At 43.8% G+C, this 22,356-nt stretch overlaps 1 protein-coding gene across 1 annotated transcript; it reads left to right on the forward strand.

The window, feature by feature from the left end:
* Positions 1-677: 677 nt before the first annotated feature.
* On the forward strand, positions 678-17,167 carry LOC138754844 (complement C1q tumor necrosis factor-related protein 3-like). Its single transcript, XM_069919738.1, has 4 exons — positions 678-762; positions 844-909; positions 9,603-9,696; positions 16,498-17,167. Exons 1-4 carry the CDS (start codon positions 745-747, stop codon positions 16,890-16,892), a joined length of 573 nt encoding a protein of 190 aa, XP_069775839.1. The 5' UTR covers positions 678-744; the 3' UTR covers positions 16,893-17,167.
* Positions 17,168-22,356: the final 5,189 nt, after the last annotated feature.

The raw sequence follows: 22,356 nt of genomic DNA on the forward strand, positions 1-22,356 counted from the left end.
ATAAAAACTGTTCTTGATCCTAGAGGTGCTGGTTTTCAGGCTCTGAACCTTCTGCCTGAAGGGAGCAGTGAGAAGAGGTTGCGACTAGGGTGATGGGGGAGGCGGGGGGGTGTCCGTGATGATGTGAGGCAGCACCTTGCAGAGATGTCTGCAGTGGATGGGATGTCGGAGGCTGTGAAGGACCTGGCTGTGTTTGCTATCTTCTCCAGACTTCTGCAGTCCTGAGCACTCAACCCACCCCTGTCCCTTAGATGTCAAAGACCATACCAGATAAACATTAGCACTAGCCGGGCAGGCCCTGAGTCAGATTCTCTGGATGGTCAGACAACAAGGTTCCCTTTGGGTTGACCCTTTGCTTGAGTGCTCTGCCTGCCCTGAGACCTGTTTGGGGGTGGGATTGGAGAGTAAGTGGGGGTTTAGATTTCCCTGGATTTTCTCTGTGTGGCCTGGCCCAGTTCTGCAGGGGTCAGCCTCCTGGTCTGTGCCCAGAGAAGTGGTACCAAAGTGTCCTGGTGGGCAGTTGGACTCTGGGCATGAAACCCACCCCCAGCACATCCTCTCAGAGTGGTTGCAATATTTTTCACCTCACACCTCGAGGAGACAGGATGTGGCTGATTCCATCTCCATAGTGACCCGCTTATCTGAAGGAAAGGGGCGGATGTGTGAGGTGGAATAATTATAAAAGCAGTTGGAGAGTGAGAGGCACAAAACTGCCAGTGTGGCCAAGACTGTGAGGACAGGAACATGGAGCCTCAGAGACTGGTAGAGCAGATCCCTGGTCATGTGAATCATTGAATTGTCAATTCTATCCATCTTTCTAAAGCCCTTTTGCTTCTTTCACAGAGACATCTGGTGTATTGGATTCTCCTGCAGACCTGGGCATCGGAAAGTCTTGGAGCAGTTGTCCAGGTAAAGACAAAGCCTCAGCCTCATTCCTCCTCTTCCAATGGGTTTCTTCACCTCTCATCCAACTTTCCTCCTCTCTGTCCTCTCTCCCCCCCTCTCTCTCTCCCTCTCACACACACACACTCTCTCTATCTATCTCACTTTTTCTCTATTTCTGTCTGTCTGTCTCTCTCTCTCTCTCTCCTCTGCTGCTCAGCATCTATCTTTGCCAGAGTTTTTCAGACCTCATTCTCCCCCTTTCTCTGTGAATTAAAAACCTCCTCTTCATGGGTTTCTCTCTCGTTCGCTCACTCTCCTTCACTCCCTCTCTCCAAATGTGGATATTGAGCAGGTTATGGAGAGACAGCAACAATCAAAATAAAGGGGCAAAGGCGTGAGGGCTGGGTTATAATCCGGGACAAACACAAGTCAATCTCCTTGGGTAGCAAATCAAAACAGTGGATTGTCAGCGATAAGAGACTGAACGTTGGTGTTGGCAGGGTACAGGGTGCCTTCAGCCTGAGGAGGCGAATCACCGGAGTTCTCTGCCTGAGAGATCGGTGCAGGCTTAGTCACCGGGTGTACACTAAAAAGAACATTTCAATTTCCTCACATAAAACTGGAGAAACTATATCAGAGGAGTTTATTTACAAATGGGAACCAAAATTAATACCAATGAATAAAGATGCCATGATATTAAAGGATTTTCTTAATATTTGGAATAAAGTCAAGTAAGAAATTGATGGAAATCTTTTATCGTCAAAAGTGCCATTAATTAATCCTCTCTTAATTTTCTCAAAAGATTATCCCTTTTGAAATATTTGGAGTAATAAAGGAATTGCAAAATTAGGAGATTATAGATTTATGTCATTTGATCAATTAAAAATTAAATATGATATTCCTCGTAATACATTATTTTGTTCTTTTCAATTAAGAGCCTTTTTCAAAGAGAAATTAGGATCCGATAAGATTCTAAAAAGTCTTACAGATTTAGAACAATTTATAGTGGATGGAATGACTAAAAAATTATTTCAATAGCGTATATGTTGTTACAAGAACAAACGCCTAAAGCAGGCCTGTTAAACTCAAAAGAAAGATGGGAACAAGATGTAAGTCTCACAAATAGACCAGCAGGACTAGCCAGATTTATGTGAAGAAGTTATACCTGATGCTATTAATGTAAGACATAGATTACTGCACTAAAACATTTTACATCAATTATATATTGCACCTCAGAAATTGAATAGATGGAGATCAAATATATTGGACCAAGGTTTTAGATATGGAAAAGAAGTTGGAACTTTTGTTCATTCTACATGGTCTTGTTTGAAGGTTAATCCTTTTTGAGTTTCTGTTAGTAAATTTCTACAGCAAATTACTGGTGTTGAAATTCCATTAAATCCTGAATTATTATTGTTAGGAAATGTTGAAAGCATAACCCTTAAATGATCTTCGCCAGATTTTTGATTGAAATTTGTTTAGTTAGTTTTAGTAATGGCGAGGAAATGTATCGCTGCTACATGGAAATCAGATGTTTCAGTAACATTAGAAAGATGGCATACAGAGATTCAACTTTGTCTTCCTTTAGAAAAAAGGACTTATAATTCAAGGGGTAAATATTTTGAATTTTGACAGACTTGGAGCCCATCTGCTAGAATAATGAGATTAAAATTATACATTTCTATTTTGTCTGGAATTCTCCAAACCAGTGAAGATTTCCCTAAATGAGTAAGAGTTTTTGGAAAAATGTTCTTTTTGGGATATTTGAGTCTCAACAGAAGCATCCAAATTAATATAGAGCCATGATATGGACTTAGATTTAAATGTAGTTATTGGGACTAGTTTAGGTTTGCGGGGGAGGTGGGATTTAGGATTTTTTTTGTTTTTAGATCTTAGTTTTTAGTCTTCATCAGTTTTTTTTCTGGTTACCGATTTCCCCAACTCTAGGGAAAAGACTCTGCATTCACCCAATCTATTCCTCGTCTCACCTCATCCTCCTGTGCTGCAAGGGATCAATCCCTAACCTGCTCGACCTTTCCTTTAGCGCAAGCCAACGAATTCTGGCAACACGTTTCAGGCGGCACAGTTAGTATGGTGTCTAGTGTTCACACTGTTGCAGTACCAGCAACCCAGGCTCGAATCCTGCACTGCCTGTAGGAGTTTTATGTTCTCCCTGTGTGTGTGTGGTTTCCTTCAGGTGCTCCAGTTTCCTCCCACCATTCAAAACATATGGGGTTTGTAATTTATTTTAAACGGTAACAGGCCATTTCGGCCCATGAGCCCACGTAGGGCCGGCCTTAGGAGCTGCGGGGTCCAATTGGAAACATTATTTTGTGGGACCCCATTGTTTGTAGACTCTTAGAGATATAATAAAGTTTATTATAGAGTTTATATCTCTATGGTAGAATAGTGAGCAATCAAACAATTACAGCACAATATTACAAGTGATTGTGTGGCTTGTTCATGGCATGGAATCGCAGCTAAAAATGGCTGTTAGATGTTAGATGATTGTTAACACTAATTAAGCATCTTTAGTGGACACATGTTCAAAACTTGAGCATCAGAGGCTCTAAATTTCGACCGAGTTTTAAAAAGTTAACTATGAGGTCATTATTTTGGACTTCTACTGTACAGTTAAAAACAAACAAACACTACTGACTTTTTAAGAATTCAGAAGAACATTAAATTTGTTGCTGTTCTCTATAAAACCTGCAGTGTGCACTGTGTTAGGGGTATGTTGCAATGTGTTGTTGTGTGACAATGTGACAAGACTAGAGTAGATATTACCCTGGCGTGGGGCCCCGATTGGGAGCAATTGGTCCACTTGGCTGAAAACTGGCCCTGAGCCCATGCCACCCTATTACAACCAAGTCACCTGCAATCCCCTGGGGAATTGGACCCCCACCCCCCAGGAAAAACCCACACAGTTGCGGGGAGAACATATAAATTTCTTACAGACAACGTGGGATTGGAACCCCTGTCCTGATCGCTGGTGCTGTAACGGAGAGTGGCACTAACCGCTACACCAACCGTGATCCCCACTTCGATATACTTGGGCAGCAGGCGTTGATGTTGTGGATGGGCCTGTTACCGTCGTTACGAGCCCAGAGGACCCCAAAAACCAGCAGGCAACAGAAATTCACCTAGAATGGTTACTTAAACAAAAATTGCTTTTAATTTTCTTTAAACATAATAACAAGATCAATCTTTAATTTATTAATATTAACTTAACTTAACTTAACCTCCTTCTCATTCTAAGCACACGTGTATGTAATGTGCTTGTGTTCAGGAAAGTTCTTTGCTTCACTGTCCAATCATTCACTTTTCACTTCTCCAAGTTCGATCAGTCACTTCAGTGTCTTGCCGAAGAAACTTGGCCCCTCTTGGATTTTCCAAAAGATAACCTCTTCTTCCAGGTTACCACAGAGCTCTTCCTTTTCCCTTATTTCAGGAGAAACACAGTAACTAGCTTGTAATTGACTACAAGGGTTTAGAATGACTCAGATCCCAAAACCCATCTTCAAATGGGGTCTTATAGCAGGAACACCATTCTTACAGCCTCCAGCACCAAATCCTGCTGTAAATCTGACTCTCTCTCTCTTTTTCTCCCCAAAGAATCACATGTATTTTTCCTTCTCTCTGTTTGCAAAACCACATGAACCCTCTTAGAATAGCAACCTTCAACCAACAATTTAAAATTCCAACCCCAGTCTTAACAGCACAAGAGTTTCAATTCTCGAGCCTAGGCACTGTGTGAACACAGTGAACCATTAACATCTACTTGTAAAATTGTCACAAGTTCTCTTCCATTGTCTCTACAATAGATTTATTTTTAGAATCAGCACAATTACAAGGTCAAGTTTTGAAGGCTGAATATAAGAGTAGGATTTTGTCTAATCCCTCTTTGTTATTAATTATGTGCACTGGTTCGGAGAGAATTGAAAATGTTTATCATTGGAGATTTAATCCTTTACCGTTGAAAAATGTTGAACTTATAAATTTGAGAAATTATTACAGAGAACTAGATAGCAATATTATGAGTTGGGTGAGCGAGCTCAAAAAGTTTTTACTTGGCAGTTAAAAAAGGAACAAGCTTCTAAAATAATAAATGCTATTAAACATGATTCAATGATTACATATAAACCTCAGGAAATTAATGGTGTTTGGTAAATTTTATGAAAAATTGTTACTTCTGAAGAATTGGAATATGAAGTTAAAATTGATAATTTTTTGTCTGATTTGGATTTAACTTCTTTGAAGGATAAGGATATTAAGGATTAGAATGCTACCTTCACTGTCAAAGATGTAACAGATGCACTTCAATCTATGCCTAGTGGAAAGTCTCCAGGAGATGATGATTTTACTTCTGAATTTTATAAAGAATTTCAAGACTTATTAATTCCTATATTGATGGATGTATTGAAACAGGAGACAGAGGATTTTTCCTTTCCAGATTCCTTTTCTAAAGCAATTATTACAGTTATTCTTAAGAAGGGAAGGGGCCAATTAAAATCAGGGTCTTATAGACCTACTTCCTTATTGAATGTTGACTATAAAATTGTTGCAAAGGTTCTAGCTAATAGGTTAGCAAAATATTTACCAGGTTTAATTCATGTAAACCAAGCGGGTTTTATCAAAAAATGATATTCAGCAGATAACATTGAAAAGTTGATTTCTTTAATTAATATTTCCCGGGAGCAATCTGACCAGGCAATGGTTATTTCTCTTGATGCAGAACGGGGCCTTTGATAGAGTGGAATGGAGTTTTTTATTTAAAGTTTTGGGGAAATTCAATTTTGGGCCCTTTTTTATTGATTATATAGAAGACCTACTGCTAGAGTTGTGACAAATGGACAGGTATCTTTACTTTTTATGTTAACTAGATTGACTAGGCAAGGCTGCCCTTTGTCACCAGCTCTATTTGCATTGGCTGTTGAACCTTTGGCTCAGATGATTAGACAAGATAGTAATATTAAAGGTATTAAGGTGAAATCTGATGAATATAAAATACATTTGTTCTGATATATTTAACACAACCTTTCAAATCTTTGGGGAGTCTGCATGATAGATTGGAGCTGAATGGTGAAATATCAGTTTATAAAATTAATTGGGGAAAGGATTAGCTGAAACGGATTACTCTCTGAGTAGGCATATTGTGAAATTTAAGTGGTCGGATCAGATTAAGTATTTAGGAATTTAGATAGATCGTAATTATTATCATTTATATGAACTGAATTTCCTACCTTTACTGTCAAAAATTAAAATTGATTTGAATCGGTGGGAAGATTTACATAATAGGATGAGTTAATTGTATTAAAATGCATATCTTTCCTCTAATTCAATTTCTTTTTCAATCTATTCCTTGAAAGATTCCTCAAAATGTTTTTAAAGACCTAAATGCTTTGGTGGAGGAAGTTTTTCTGGAAAGATAAAATGGTAAGGGTATTGTTGCAGAAATTAACTTGGACGTATCCATTAGGAGGTTTGCAACTTCCTAATTTTCAAAATTATTCAACTTATGAAGCCGTGGGATCAGAAAGGTATTAAACTGGTAGAAGATTGTTACGAAGCAGGGTATTTTGTTTCATTTCAAAGAATGAAAGAGAAATATGAAATATCTTTGAATACTCTTTTTACTTATTATCAAATTAAAGCCTTGTTGGATAATTTTGGGTGTACGTTAAAGTTACCCAGGCAGTCTAAATTTGAACTTTTAGAAAGAAAGGATTTATATCTGAGATGTATGCTTTATTGCAGAATAAAATGCTCAAGACAGATGTTTTTCTATCTAAATTAAAATGGGAAAAAGATTTGTCTAATTCTATTTCTCAAGATGATTGGATGAAGCTATGCGAGGATTGTATGACTAAAATTGTAAATGTAAGGTATTGATTGGTTCATTATCATTTTCTTCATCAATTATGTTTGACCCCAGAGAAATTAAGGAAATATAAGTTTATTTCTTCCGATTTATGTTTGAGATGTTGTAAGGAATTTGGTTTTTTTTTACATTCTACTTGGTTATGTGAGGCAGTGAAACCTCTTTGGGATAGATATAAGGAACTTTTAGAAGCTATTTTTAAATTGAAAATTCCACCTGACACTTTGGTATTTTTATTGGGGTTATATAAAGAAATTGAGTTTGGAGTTAAAACTAAATAAATTTCAAATTGCTTTTTTGAGATTGGCATTAGCTGTGGCTAGAAAATGCTTGGCAATTACTTGGAAAAATTAGACTAATTTGAGTATTCAGCGATGGTATTTGGAAATGAGATTTTGTATTCCGTTGGAAAAGATAACATATAATTTACACAATGATCATTCCTTTTTTGTTAAAACTGAACCTATATTTGGAATATATGGGGCTGAATTATTAATCTTCTTCCCACGCATTGATGGTGCTGCTCCGAACCAGGGCAAATAACTGATTGAGAAGTTTATGTTATGTGAACTCCTCTCTTTTTTTTCCTTTTTGGATAGCTTAGAGGGAGCGGAGAGGGGTGGGTGGGTTAGGGAAGGGGGTTGTAGGGAGTATACAGGTATTTATAAAAATATCATGTATGTATTATGTATTTCTTTTAGTTGTATTTTTTAATTGTATGACTTACCACAATTAATAAATAAAATTTTAATTTTAAAAGCTGGCCCTGAGCCCATGCCACCCAGTTATAACCAAATGACCCGCAACCCCCCCGGGGAAACAGGATACCACGAGGAAAACCCATGCAGACATTGGGACAACATACCAACTCCTTACAGATAGTGTGGGATTCAAACTCCTGTCCTGATCGCTGGTGCTGTAACAGAGTGACGCCAACTGTTGCACGAACTGTGATCCCCACTTTGGTGTACTTGGGCAGCAGGCATTCATGTTCTGGACGGGCCTGTTACCATTGTTATGAGTCCAGAGGACTCCAAAAACCAGCAGTATCAGATATTCACCCAGGCAATGGTTACTTAAACAAAAGCTTTTAATTTACTTAAAACATAATAACAAGGTCAATCTTTAACTTATTACTATTGACAACTTAACCCCCTTTTCATTCTAAGTGCACGTGTATATCTGTATATCATGAGTATATGTTCAGGAAAGTTTTTTGTTTCACGGTCCCGCGATTCACTTTTCACTTCTCCAAGTTCACTGGGATCAGGCAATGTTCATACTGAGTGCAGAACTTAACATTTACAATCTTCACCAGGCTCTGGTGCTTTAACTTAAATTGTTACCACAAAGGAAGGTTGGTTCCAGAGAGATATTCGTTGTTCACAAGACACACACAATATGATCTTCTTCAATCAGCAAATGTCTTGCCAAAGAAATTTGCCCCCTCTTCCAAAAGATCACTTTTCTTCCAGGTTTTCCAAAAGATAACTTTTCTTCCAGGTTTTCCAAAAGATAACTTTTCTTCCAGGTTTTCCAAAAGATAACCTCTTTTTCAGGAGAAATACAGTAGCCAGCTTGTAATTGAGTACAAGGGTTTAGAATAAACTGAACTCAGAACCCAAACCCATCTTTAAATGGGGTCTTATACCCTCCAGAACCAAATCCTGCTGTAAATCTGACTCTCTCTCTGTCTCCTCCCCCACCCCCCCACAAAAGAATCACATGTTTTTTCCTTCGCTCTGTTTGCAAAACCACATGACACTTCTTAGAACAGCAACCTTAAACCAGCAATTTAAATTTTCGAACCTAGTCTTAACAGCACAAGATTTTCAATTCATGAGACTAAGCTCTGTGTAAACCTGATGATCCATTAATACCTACTTGTAAAATGGTCACGTTCTCTTCCATTGTCTCTTCATAGCTCTTTCATTTTAAAGGTGATGCCTTTTGTGAAATGTTAATATCTGTTTGTGAAGTTTACCTAAACTAAACACCCTCCCCCCACAATCAAGACTTTTTAAAGATACTTTTTTCATAATTTTATTAACCCAATCCATAACACCATGCTGTATGTGTAAATTAAAAATAAATAAATATCCTCGCCAATCTTCTCCCAGTTCGACGACGTGGGTTTAGGGTTCAACCATCGTCTGTGCAAGAGACTTCCACAGGTCCTCATTCCTGTACATTTTGCCACTTCTCCTCAGGCAGTGACCTTGACCCCTGGTCCAGACTGTCCTTCTCACACTGAGTATCATTGAGAGTTCTCAAAGCACAGAAATGCTGGGACTCAGCCAGTCTCACAGCATCCATAGGAGGGAAAGTTTTCTCACCGATGTCGAGTCTGTGCCCTTCCTCAATGTACCTTGAAGAACCTCATGAAATCTTTACCTCCTTGGACCCCTGAAGACTGGCTGATTCCTTCAACATTTTCCTGTTTTGACTGCAATCACAGAGTCTGCAGACTTCCGTGCTTCACCGAGAGATCTGTCAGACATTCTCAGCTTTCTCACTCCTGAATACACATGGATTTGACCCAATCTCTCCTTATTCATCAAGCTCCTTGGGATTGAACAGCAAAATAATTTTACACAGACTGTGGAAAGGACGCCCCTTTTCCCAATCCCAGTGGACAAATCTCCTCTCCCTCCCAGCTGCTGGTGGAGTCTGCTGCGTGTGGGAGATGGCCAACACGCTCAATGAAGAGATTTATCTGTCATCCAATCTGAACTCCACTACATCTGCAATCGAACATCTCCACCACTCACTGAAATCAGCACCAGTTCTGAATCAGTTCAGGATGTAAATTGTGATAAAAATATTCTTATTTTAGGCAGATGTCCACGAAATGTCTGGAGAAAACAATGTTCTGGAGTTTATCGAGGAGACAGTGGAGAAGCTGGGACCTCAGGCTGATGTGAACCTTGGTGAGTCACACAGTGTAGAAACAGGCCATTCAGCCCAACTTGCCCATGCCGACCAGAATGTCCAACCCGCACTAGTCCCATCTGCCTGTGTTCAGCCATGTTGGTCTAAACCCACCCATCTAGATACGCATTCATCTTTTCCTCAAATGTTGCAACAGTCCCTGCCTCACCTACCTCCCCCAGCAGCCTGTTCCATGCAACCCCACCCTCTGTGTAAAACAGTTACCCCTCAAGTTCCTGTTAAATCTCTCCCCCCTCACCTTAAATCTCTGTCCTCTGGTTACTGATCCCCCTACTCTGGGCAAAAGACTCTCTGCGGTTACACGATCTGTTCCTCTCATGATTTTGTACACATCTATGAGATCATCCCTCATCGTCTTGCACTCTGAGGAATAAAGCCTCAGCCTGCTCAACCTCTCTCTGCTGCTCAGGCCCCCAAGTTCTGATGACATCCTCATAAATCTTCTCCACACCCTCTGTTCTCAATACCCTGCCTAATGTTGGTTAATGTGCTGTAAATCTTTTTGATCACCTTATCTACCTGTAAGATCACTTCCAATCTGCTATGTACCTGTAATTCCAGATCCCTCTGCTCCACAACACTCCCCAGATCCCCGCCGTTCACTGTGTAGGGCCTACCCATGTTAGCCCAACCAAAATGGGACCCGACCTATTTCTCTATTAAATTCCACCAACCATTCCTCGGTCCTCCTGCCCACATGAATTGTAGAATGAGGATGGAAGATTATTGAAAGAGAAAATGCAGTTCTGCTGTATCTGTGACGGGGAACTCGAGGGAACAATCAAGTCAGGGATCTTGCATGGAAACCAGGAAATGTTGGAATAATCGCATCAAATAGTGGCTGGGCATCTGCAGTAAATGGGAAACACAAAGGCTGCAGTCATTGAAATCTGGAGCAGACAAAGAACTGCTGGAGAAGCTCAGGCTGTCAGACAGCATTTGTGGGTCGAGGTGGTCAATCAAGGATTCGAGATGAGATAATTTATCAGTGCAGTGACTGGTTGGGGACAAAGGAGTGTTGATGACCAGAGACAGTGAGAGGTTCTTCCATCATTCTCCAAAACTGACAACAGATTGGGTGGCACAGTTAGTGATCCCACTGTATCCATCTCTTTACCTCCCTCTGTAATAGTTTAGCCCTGTCAAGGTACAAGATGTACAACCAAACCACAAAGTACAACACACAGAGAATTTATTCGAGTCACGCTAGCGGGAATGAGCAGTAATTTGGGTAGACAAGGTCACCTCCCTAATACCGTTGAACCTCATTCAAAGTACAAGGTTACAGGGTACAATGTTTAAGGCATTTTTACTGCATATGATTAAGTGACCATTCCCTTGAGGATATTGTTACAAGCTGGGGTGTTACAGTCAGTGTTTGCTCAAGGCAGGAAAAGGGTTATCATTGATTGGCTTTCTATATGTGCATGACATAATTAAAAGATATGGATTTGTGGCAGACGTAACACAGTAGTTCAAAGGGTCATTTAAGACAGTGTTAGTCTGGCTCTTGGCACTTGCTTCCCAAGCGATCTCCATATGCATTATTTTTAACAGGATTAGTTGAATTGCAGACACTGAAATAAAGCCATCGGGGTGCCCTTGGTTGTTCTGCAGGCTTTTGATGTTTCTCCATTCTGCTTGACCAGCTTGTAGTCCCGTCAGCTGTTTTTGGGTGATGGGAACCCGTTTATGAATGGGCTGCGTCTGACAGCTTGTTATGTGTAACCGGAAGGTAATAGTGTGATTGGTGTAGAGGGGACCAGGAGATGGCTTTATGGAAGAGGTTAAAATGGATAGTTGTCTGGAATGTTGTTAGTTGCAGCTGATCTGTCTGGGTGGGGGTCTCAATATCCATTTCTTAGTAAGTCACATAATCATTTAAAAAGTCTATAGTTATGATAATTGTTTCAAAGTATCCAATATCTTAACCCGATGACACATTCATTTCATGATTATTGCCCACCAATACCACAACTCAGTCCTTATATTTTTCTCTCTAACTCTTCTCCACCTTCTCTCCATCTCCCACAATGATACCTGACCCACCTCTGGGTCCCTCTTCTTTCCCCTTTTATATATTTATGATCCCCCTTCTAACTTTATCTTGATAAAGGCTTCGGATGCGATTAGTTGACTGATCATTTCTACCCTTGGATGCTGCCTGACCTGATGAGTTGTTCAGCAATTCTTCATCTACATGTCAGGGGTTTGGTTGAATCTGTGTCAGGTCACAACTGGAGAATCCGATTTCAGTGACGAGGAGCTTCAGGTCTGGGGTGAGACCGGAGAAGCAGGTGGTGGTTCTGCTTTGATCTGTGAGGTTGAGGGGAAATTTGATGATGGAATCAAGATAAGTCTGGTTTGGAGACAGGGAACAGAGGGAAGTGGTTTCATGCGAATTTGAGGAAGTGACCAGGATGGTTAGTGTAGCTGTTACAGCACCACCGACCTGGGTTTGAATCTGGCACTGCCTGTCAGGATTTGGTAAGTTCTCCTCGTGTCTACGTGGGTTTTCTCTGGGTGCTCCAGTTTCCTCCCTCCCATCAAAATGTATGGGGATTTTAAGTTAATTGGGTATTTGGGTGACACAGGCTCATGGGCCAGAAGGTGCTGTTACGGAGCTGTCTAAATTAAATTAAAATGTAAAAAAATTAAAGGTCAGGTGGCATTTTAATTCCACACCCCATTCCCACACTGGCTTGTCTGTCCATGGTCTCGTGCTGCCAAATCGAGGCTGCCCGCAGATTAGAGGAACATCACCTCATATTGTGTCCAGGCACCCTCCAATCAGACAGCATTAACATCAGTGTCTCCACCTTCAGTTCTTTCTTCAAGCCCGAGTTGCATCCATGGGTCCCAGACACACCTGCCTTTTCACTGGCACTGCCATCGTTCCCAACCTCCCCCAGGACCTCTCCCCAACTCTGAAACGTCAACAACTGTGTGGGTGTTGCCTTTTCTTTCTCTCTCCTCTCTCTCTCTCTCTCTCTCTCACTCTCTCTATGACTGACTCTCTCCCTCTCTCTGTCTTCCCTTTTCCCTCTGCCTCCTTTCACAGAGCCAAAAATCAATTCTCCCCCCCCCCCCCCGGTTTTTTTGTTGGTGTGGAACCCTCCCTCGGCCAGTGGCAGTCTGAGTGGGCTGAAACCAATGGGGCTCAGAAGGTAAGGGGGCCCATCACAACCACTGCTACACCTCTCAATACGGGCTCATGTTGGTCCTGGGTCTACCCACCACTGGGGAGCAGTGCTGTTGGAGCAGAATTCTTAACCTGGGGCACAGCAAGAGAGATGTCAGTGCTTTTACCCACAATTCAAAACAGTACAGAAACCGTTCCCATCTCGCCCATCTTAAAGAGAAGGCATGAACTGCAACTAAACCACGTGATCACATTGTGTACATTGTCATGCACAGTACCCATCCACTCATCCCTGCTCCCTGTCTTCCACCAATGCTCGCCTTAAGAAACCTGTTGCTCTCTCAGACCTGCCTCTAGGCCAATCACCACGACGTGCCCCATTCTCCCTGACGGATTTGGTAATGACAATTGTCAGTCATGCTCCCTCACACCTGGTCACTGAGCACCCTGGCAGGGAGCGGGACCGGACTGGAGGAACTCAGCAGGTCTCGCAGCGTCCACAGGAGCTAAAGACTTAACTATCACTATATTCCTGTGGAGCTGAGGTTTACTTTTCAAAGAAGACTCTCCCTTCTCCTGTGTAATTTTGTATCGAGACTGTTTTTAGAACTGGTTTTATTTATCCTTTGGTTACTAACAGACTTTTCAAATTATTTGGGGCTGGGAGACGGCTTTTGTCAGGAAGTTTTGTTTGATTTTAATGAAGATTTTCCTCTCCTCCTCCAACAAACATAAATTGGTATATTCTCAGCACATCCCTGGCGGGTACATGTTGAATGTCTGGGGCATCACGCCCAAAGGCAAATAAATGGAACAATGTCACTTTATTCCATTCAATGAAGGGTGGAGGGCTGTGGGACAAGGGGAGGGGGGCTGTGGGACAGGTGGGCGAGGTTGGGGGAGCCTTACTAAAGCTCAGCTTAAGGCCCAGGTGGTAGTTAATCCACCGCTGCCCCCAGCCAGTCTTCAGTCTTTATTCTTACTCATTCCAGTACTTTACTTCATCCTTTGTGTAATGCGTGTCGAAAGAACCAAAGACTTGTTGATCCAAACCAAGGCTTTTATTAACTAAAAGACTGGAGCATATCACAAGTAGGTTGACCAGTCCAGAATGACTTGGTCTGGCTAGGAGCAATCCTTTAAGAGCTGCCAGTAGGTGTGGCTACACTCTCAGCCAATCACAGTCATCCTACACTACCATCTGTACATATGTACATATACACATTGGTGATAGAATCAGTACTATCACAACTTGCAGAAGGGCTCAGGCCTGAGATGTCGGGGAAATATCTTTAGATCCCGGAGGGCTGTGAAACTGGCTGGGTTGCTCCAGCATTTCTGTGTGTTTTTACTACCATCACAGTTTATACAGACTTTCACGTTTCCCTCCATGAGGTTTATTGTCATATACATAAGTACAGACAGAAAGAAAGTCTTAATTGCTGCGAATTCCCAGCTACAAACATTCAACAAACATTCACTCAAGTTTATTATCATTTGGAGGTACCTGTACAATCCGATGAAACAGACCACAGTGCATAATAATCATATACACATATATAGTTTCAAATAAATATAAATTTTGGGTGGATTTATTCGGTTACAGGATACTGTTCATCAATCTCACAGCTTGTGGGAAGAAACATTTCCCCAGCCTGGCAGTTCTGATTTTGATGCTCCCGTACCTCTTCCTGGTGGTAGTGGGTTGAAGGTACTGTATGCTGGAGGGAAAGGGTCCTTGATAATTCTTTCAGCCCTATTTAAGCAACAGTCCCTATGATTCTCATCAATGGAAGGAAGGGAGACCCCAGTGATCTTCTTGGCCATTTTGATGACCCTCTGTATTGACTTATAGTCCAATGCTTTGCAGCTACTGTTTCACTCAATGATGCAGCCAGACAGGACACTTAATTGAGTGAACTGCCAGACTGAGCCATCCATTTCAATTCTCCATCCCATTCCCTTACTGATGTGTCTCTCATGCACCGCCAGACTGAGACCACCTGCAAAATGGAGGATCAACACCTCATCTTCCATCTGGGCACCCTCTGACCAGATGGAATTAATGTCAACCTCTGGGTTCCATTAGAAACCAACCCCCCCCAGTCTTCTTTCCCCCACTCTCTCCCTGTCTCTCACACTCTCTCTCTCTCTTCCCCTCTTTTCCCCTTCTCCTTTCACAGCCAAAATCAATTCTTAACCTTCCTCTTGCTTCGAATTACCCCATTTTGTCTGTTGGTCTGTAGTACTGCCCCTGCCCCTCCCATTTTCCCCCCTTCATTCCCCAACCATTAAATCAGAAGCCTGTCTTTCCTCACTCCTACCTTGAGGAAGGGTTTAGGCCTGAAACACCAGTTCTGTATCTTTCCTTCCGATGGCGCTGCGAGACCGGCTGAGTTCCTCCAGCTTTTCTGTGTTTTGTCTGCAGACTTTAGTGATTCAGTCCCGGAAAATGTTGTCCAGATAGGGGCCAATTGCCCTCCTCCAATGCTCAGGAAATGAATGCACTGCTGTTGCCTTCCTTTCTAAAGAGGAGATGTTGGGGGTCCAGGATGGCTCATCCTTTATGTGCACACCAAGGAACTTTGTGCTCTCCACGACGAAACCATTGGCACAAACAACACACACCACGGCCCAATGGTACAAACAGTTCCATTTCTGCTTTCTGGTCACTATTCTCCCCTCCCCTGTGTTCCCCACTCTCTCAGAAGAAGAGACTCTGCTCCCATTGGCAGCCCGATGATGAGCACTCTGCGGCACATGGAAAACTTTATCCCCTCTCCCACACAGATTCCTGAATGAACAATGAATCACAGACTCTGCCTGGCTTTCACTTCTCTTTTCTCTTGCGCTATTTTTATTTATTTTCTCAGGTGATTTAGATAAATGTTTACCCTATGATGCTGCCACCAAACAATGAATCTCATGACATGTTCTTGACAATAAATTCTGATTGTGAGAAGATCATAATGTAAAAGAAGAAAGGGATAAATAAATATATTTGCAGTTGGCGAGTGGTGACAAAACCTGTTATGTGGATGGTGCGGACATCTTTGGTGGGGGGGGGGGGGAAGGGTTGTTATGGTCGGGGGAGGTTTAAGAGCCCGATAGCTGTTGGACTGAGTGCGATCCATCTTTGAACCTGTTTCCCAAAGCAAAGACCATCTCAGACAAAATCTGAATTCCTGACATTGACGCCCAGAGCCCAAACAAGCAACAAGAGTGTGATGTGGTTGAAGGCGTGGTAGGACAATTGGCGATCTGATCTGCGGTGAGTGTGAATGATTATTCTTAGTGAGGATTCAGTGCTAGAACGTGGCTTCCTCTGCACTGGAGAAGTTCCTCTTGCTGGGCATTCAGTCCTTATAACATGGTCTCTCAGTGGGGTGTGGGTGAATATTGGTTCATGCCCTCCTGCCCATGGGAAACAGTTGCAATAACAAAACTGAGAAGTCGCACTCATTCCCCAGCAGGTTTCTGTAGCCTTGGAGATGCAAGTCATCCGGACCCTCCCCAAATGTAGCAGGGTCCCTTCCTCGTTCAATTTCTGACAGCAGTGTTGGAGTTGGTGCTGCCACTGCACAGTTGAAGGGTCATCTTGGCAATATTTATATCAAGAGGCCATTTTGTCTTTCAGGTCCTAAGGTTATATTCGATGTGTGGCTCAAAGGGAATGGCAAGATCGTGACACCAGTGAATTCCATCATCTACGACGAGGTCATTGTGAACATGGGTGGAGGCTACAACCCCAAGACTGGGAAGTTCACCAGCCCAAGATGTGGTGTGTATTTCTTCAGCTACTCCTCACTGCCAGGCCGAGGAATGCAGACCGATGTGGCTCTGATGAAAAATGGCAAAGAAGTGAGTTTGATCCACAGTGTGCTGGCCAACAAAACTTCCCAGACCTCCATAAAGAACATCATCATTGAGCTCCACAAAGGTGATGAGGTGTGGGTGGAACTGCTCACTGGCAACCTGTGGAGTAAGGCAGATTCACTCAGCTTCCAGGGATTCCTCCTGGCACAGCCGTAGACCTGGCCACAGTGCGGTCACGTGACCTGGCAAGGGTATGGTCATGTGATCCAGCAGTGGTGCAGCCCAGTGACCCGGCAGTGGTGCGGTCAAGTGCTGCAGCTATAATGTGGTCATGTGATTCAGCCATTGCCCAGTCATGTGACCCAGCCATTGTCCAGTCATGTGACACATCAATGCTTTGCTTCTGAAAACCCTTCGCACTTTCTCACATGTTTGCAGTTGAAAATGCTTAAAACCTGCTGTGATGTTATTGAATAAACGAGCTTCACTCATCACACTGGTTCATTGATGACGAGAGACTGGGTGACTCAATTTTACTGGTTAATAAAAGACAGGTTAGAAAATAGTCTTTGGCAAAACCTGCACAGGCACAGAATTGAAAATAGTTCCCCAGGAACAGGATGAGGGCCATTCAATCTGAGCCTGATCGGCCTTGCTTCCAGAAAATCTAATTTCCAGCATCAATACTCTGGCTCTGCAAGAATTCTGCATGTTTCAACACAATGCACTTTCATCCTCCCAAACTCTGGAGGGAACGGGCATGTGTTCCCACAAGATGAACCCTCCTCCCCAGGTCTCAGTCGAGGAAGCCTTTGCTGCTTGCCTGCAGGCTCCTTCTTCCGGAGGTCTGGGAGACCCGACGTGGACAATATTCCCAACATGGTGTCAGGAGGACTGACCCTGCAGGAAATCACCTCACTCCCGTCACCCTCTCACCACTCAGAGCTGGACCCCCTTCCACTTTTCTTTTCTTCCCATGTGAGCTGTTGCCACCCTCTGTCCCAAGCGCCAGGTTATCACATCCCTCATAGCCAACCTTCATTTCGCTGAAGCCTCTCTGCTTCTTCCTCATCTCCTTCCCTGCTCCACCTCCACCACTCGGCCCCTAAAGTTCTTCCCTATCATCCTCATGGTGCTATTGAACAGGTCACAGTGGACTGGTCACTTGATAAACTTCTCCAGCCCCACACATCACAAGGACCACAACATAGGTACTAGAACATAGAAAATGACAGCACAGTACAGGCCCTTCAGCCCACAATGTTCTGCTGACGAATATTAACCTACTCCACAACAATCTAGTCCTTCCCTCCATTTTTCTTACTTCCATGTGCCTGTCTCAGGGTCAAATGGTAGCAGTGAGAAGAGTTTGTGCCCAGAGTGAAAGGTGTCCTTTATGATGACGGGCACCTTCTTCTGCAACAGACATTAGTGGAGCCAAATTTGGAGAAATGTGTGCAGTTTTGATTACTTAACTGCAGGAAAGATAGCAATAAGATTGAAAGAGTGCAGAGAAGATTGACTAGGATGTGGCTGGGACTTCATGAATTGAGTTACAAGAAAAGGTTAAACAGGTGAGGTTTTCCCTGTAGAAGAAAGAGGGAAAATTTGACAGATTTATTCAGAATGATGATGGGTACAGATAGAATGAAAGTAAATTGGTTTTTCCCACTGAGGGGAGGTGAGATACAAATCAGAGGACATGTGTTGAGTGAAAAGGGAAATGTTTAGGGGGAACTTCTTCACACTGAGAAGTGGGAGTGTGGAACAACCTGCCAGCTAAAGTGGTGAATGCAACTCAATTTTCACATTTAATAAAAATTTGGACAGGTACATGGAAGGGAGGGGTATGGAGGACTATGGACTGGGTACAGGCCAGTGAGACTTGACAGAATAATAGTTCATCTCAGACTATGAGGCCAGAACGAGTGTTTTCTGTGCGGTAATGTTCTATGTTTCTACGGGTGGCAGGTCAGGGCCTGTGATGGACCTTGCTGTGCATGCTACCTGCAGACCTCCCCTATTCTACGTCTGCTACCCAATGCACATGTTCACCTGTCAATTCTACACCCACCTTGTGTCCATCAAGGACCATAAGTTCATCTCCCTTAAGACTGCAGCCCCTGTGATTCCCCCATCTCGGCCCCAGCCGCTTGCTCTTCAGAGCTCCCCACATCAGCAACTCACCGGAGCTCCCAACACCTTGGCCACCTGATCCAGGCCCGGGCCCAGCCACCCACTCTATAGAGCTCCAAACCCCACAGCCACTAACCACAAAAAGCTCCCAATGCCACAGCCGCCCACACCAACCTGGGCCCCAGCCACCAAACCAAAGGTACTCCTTTCACCACAGCTGCCCATTCCAACCTGAGCAATAATCCCCTAATCACCGGAGCTCCCAACACCAATGGCTGACTCCAGTGCTAGACCTGCAGGAGAAGATACTGGAGCCTCACTCGCTGACCCACACCACGAAGCTCTCGACACAGACTGTTACTAGACCTCACTGCTGGATCCCTCTCACTTATCCCCATCACTACACCCTCCCTATCATCCTGCACCTTTCTCCCTACTCCAGCCCCTCTTCTCAACCCTCAGATCTTATCTCCCCCCTCTCCCTAGCTCCCCCTAACTTCCTCTACCCACTTCTGACCTCCCCTTCCTCCACCATCCCACCCCTACTTCTCCTAGCCCCACTTTCCCTCTCTGATATCCCCTGCCTTCCACCCACCACCAACCTGCCCCCCCCAAGGCCCCTTGTCCTTCCCACCCCCACATTTCATTTCCACCCTCGGACCTCATGATGCTCCAGCTCCCCCAACACCGATTCCCACTCTGACCCCTGCTTGGATTTTATTATCCCCTCTGACCTTCCTCTCTCAGTAGATGCCTCACCTTCTTCCCCCTCTACCCACACCTCAATGAGTTCTGCGCATGCCACGATGCTGAACTCTTCTTCCGTTGCCTCCACCACCATGACCATGACTCACCATCCCCCACCCAAAACCCTTTCTCCCACTTGAAGCCTTCTTCCTCCTCCTGGACACATTGTCCTGGCTATCTGCCAGCTCTGCAACTTTTTATTCCCAACTGCCATCAAGACATCAACTGTCTGAATTTTATCACCCCCCCCCTCTTGTTTTCCAATCTCACCTCCTCTGAATACTGTCCTCCACTCTCTCCACAACAATCCTAACCTGACCATCAAACCCACAGACAAGGATGGGGCTGTTGTGGTCTGACACACTGACCTCTACCTTGCTGAGGCCAGTTGAAAGCTCTCAGACACCTCCCCCTATCAACCCCTCCCTCAGGAACCCCCACTACAAATCAAGCCACCATCTCCACCATCTCCAACCTCTAGTCACCTCCCATCCTTGGCCACCAACCTCATTCTCTCCCACCCTTGTACTATCTGTTTCTACCTTCTACCCAAGATACACAAACCCAACCATTCAGGTAAGACCCATTGTTTCTGCCTGCTCCTGCCCCACCAGAGTACTTTCATCTTACCTTGACACTATCTTTTGTCCCTGGTCCAATCCCTCCCCATCTATATCCACGGCACTTCACATCCCCTCCATCTCCTCAATGACTTCAGATTCCCTGAAATGGACTATCCCATCTTCACAGTGGATGTCCAATCCTTTTGTACCTCTACCCTCCACACACAAGGTCTGAAAACACTTCACTTCTTCCCCAGTGGCCAGGAGGTGCCACACTTGCGCCCACATCTCCACTCTCAACTCAGTCCGTGGCCCCAAACAAGCCTTTCAAGTGAAGCAACACAGGACTAGTTTACTGAATCTGGTACTCCATTTGTGGCATTTTCTACATTGCAGAGACTGTCGCACATTGGGAGATCTCTTCACTGAGCACCTCCTCTCCATCCACAACAACAGCGACCTCCCAGAAGCCCATCACTTCAATTTCTGAGTCACACTCCAAGACCAACATGTCTATCCATGGCCTTTTGCACTATCCCACCCAAACCATCCACAGATTAGAGGAACAACACCTTATGTTTCGTCTGGGCGCCCTCCAGCCAAATGGCCTTAACATTGATTTCTCTGCTTTTTGCTAACCTGCTTGCCTTGTCTTTCCAGTTCTCCCCTCCCTTCCCCTTTTTCATCCAGCCATTCCCTCTCCCCCTCATTGGTGCTGTCCCCTCCCTCCCTTCACCTCTCATCTGCCTTTGCCAGCCACCCACCCCCCCCCACCTTTTTGTTTGGATGCCTGCCAGCATTCTCTCATATCTTGGTGAAGGGCTCAAGCCCGAAACGTCAGTTCTGTATTTTTACTCTTCTTGTCGGACTCTGGCTTTACCTTACTCTTAATTTAGTCTATGTGTGGTCTGAGTCCAGCGTGTTCTTTGAATGAAGTGATAGGAGAAGGTGTTCAGTTCAACAGTCAATTTATTACACAGCACAAGAATAAAACTTAACAGACCTCTGGGTCAGTCGTTAGTTCATAGGTCACCTGCACAGTGAGCTATTCCCCAAGACTGACCCCTATTGTCCAGTTGGCTCAGTTTATATAGATCAACCTTATCATACAGAACAAAAGTTGGCTTCCTTTGCTAGATTTCATTATCATACAGAACAAAAGTTGTCTTCCTTTGCTAGATCTTTTTGCATAAGGGTTATCACAAGTCATCTCCTGTTTTGCAGATATCTGGGGTGTAGCACTCCCATCTTAATCCTCCAGGCCAGACTATCCTGTTGTGTTGATCAGAAATTAATTCATCCCCAGATATTTCTAATCACCATTCTGTCCCTGCCTAGCCAATTTCTGCTGTTCTCTTTAACACCTCCTCCTGCCTTAATCTTCCTCCTAGACTGGTTTTCCATTCCCTTTGTTTCTTGCAGGCCATTCTTTGTTCTGGTCTGGCCTGTGTCTCCTGTGCTACTCACCACCTCCTTCAGTTTGAGCATTCCTCCTAAATCGTTTTATGCATTTCCTCTCCCTGTATTTGGGAGCAGACAATTTTGCTCAGCCAACTTTGCTCCATGCTGCCATTGCCACTTAATCACATTCCTCTTTTTCCCTGAACCATGCAGTAAATACAAAATTATTAATTAATAATTTCTTTCATAATGTTTTAACCCCTAGATTCCAACAGTCCCCCTTTTGGTCTCATGAAACTGAGACCAACCACCTGTTACCTTATTCGGCCGAGACCTCAGGAGTTACTGCCAGGATCGGCATTTCTGACCCCTTGTAGTCATTATACTCTTGGGAGGCAGTAGGGACAAATACATGCCTTGGGGTCTGGGGATGGCTCTCTGTGAAAACGCTCGTTGAATCAGGCACTGGAGGCAGGGAAGGATGCACGGGATCAGGATCAAAGCCAACACCACCACTCCAGCAACTAGCACTGCAGTCTGTATTCATCCCCAGTCTCCAGAGAACAAATTTCTTAGCCATGAGCTGCCCCAGGGTCGCCAGGTCTGAACCGGGACATGAGCTAATTTGCAAATGCCTGAGGAAATCTCCTTTACTGCTTGCCCATTGTCATCGATTTTTAAACAACAATTAGTGAGATTCAATTTCCCACACACTCCCCCTTCAGTGGCTAACAAGTAGTCTAATGCTAAGCGGTTTTGAAACACCGTGGCCCTAATCTGTTGCTGCTCTTCTGCCAACAGATCAAGGGCTGTGGCGGTGTTATTGGTGATAA

Source organism: Narcine bancroftii, chromosome 2 (genome assembly GCF_036971445.1).
Source record: "Narcine bancroftii isolate sNarBan1 chromosome 2, sNarBan1.hap1, whole genome shotgun sequence".
In the NCBI taxonomy this organism is placed as follows: Eukaryota; Metazoa; Chordata; class Chondrichthyes; order Torpediniformes; family Narcinidae; genus Narcine; species Narcine bancroftii.

Coding starts and splice junctions, on each gene's coding strand:
- LOC138754844 (XM_069919738.1), top strand. Junction 910..9,602: donor GTCTTGGAGCAGTTGTCCAG/GTAAAGACAAAG, acceptor TTCTTATTTTAG/GCAGATGTCCACGAAATGTC. Junction 9,697..16,497: donor TCAGGCTGATGTGAACCTTG/GTGAGTCACACA, acceptor TTTGTCTTTCAG/GTCCTAAGGTTATATTCGAT.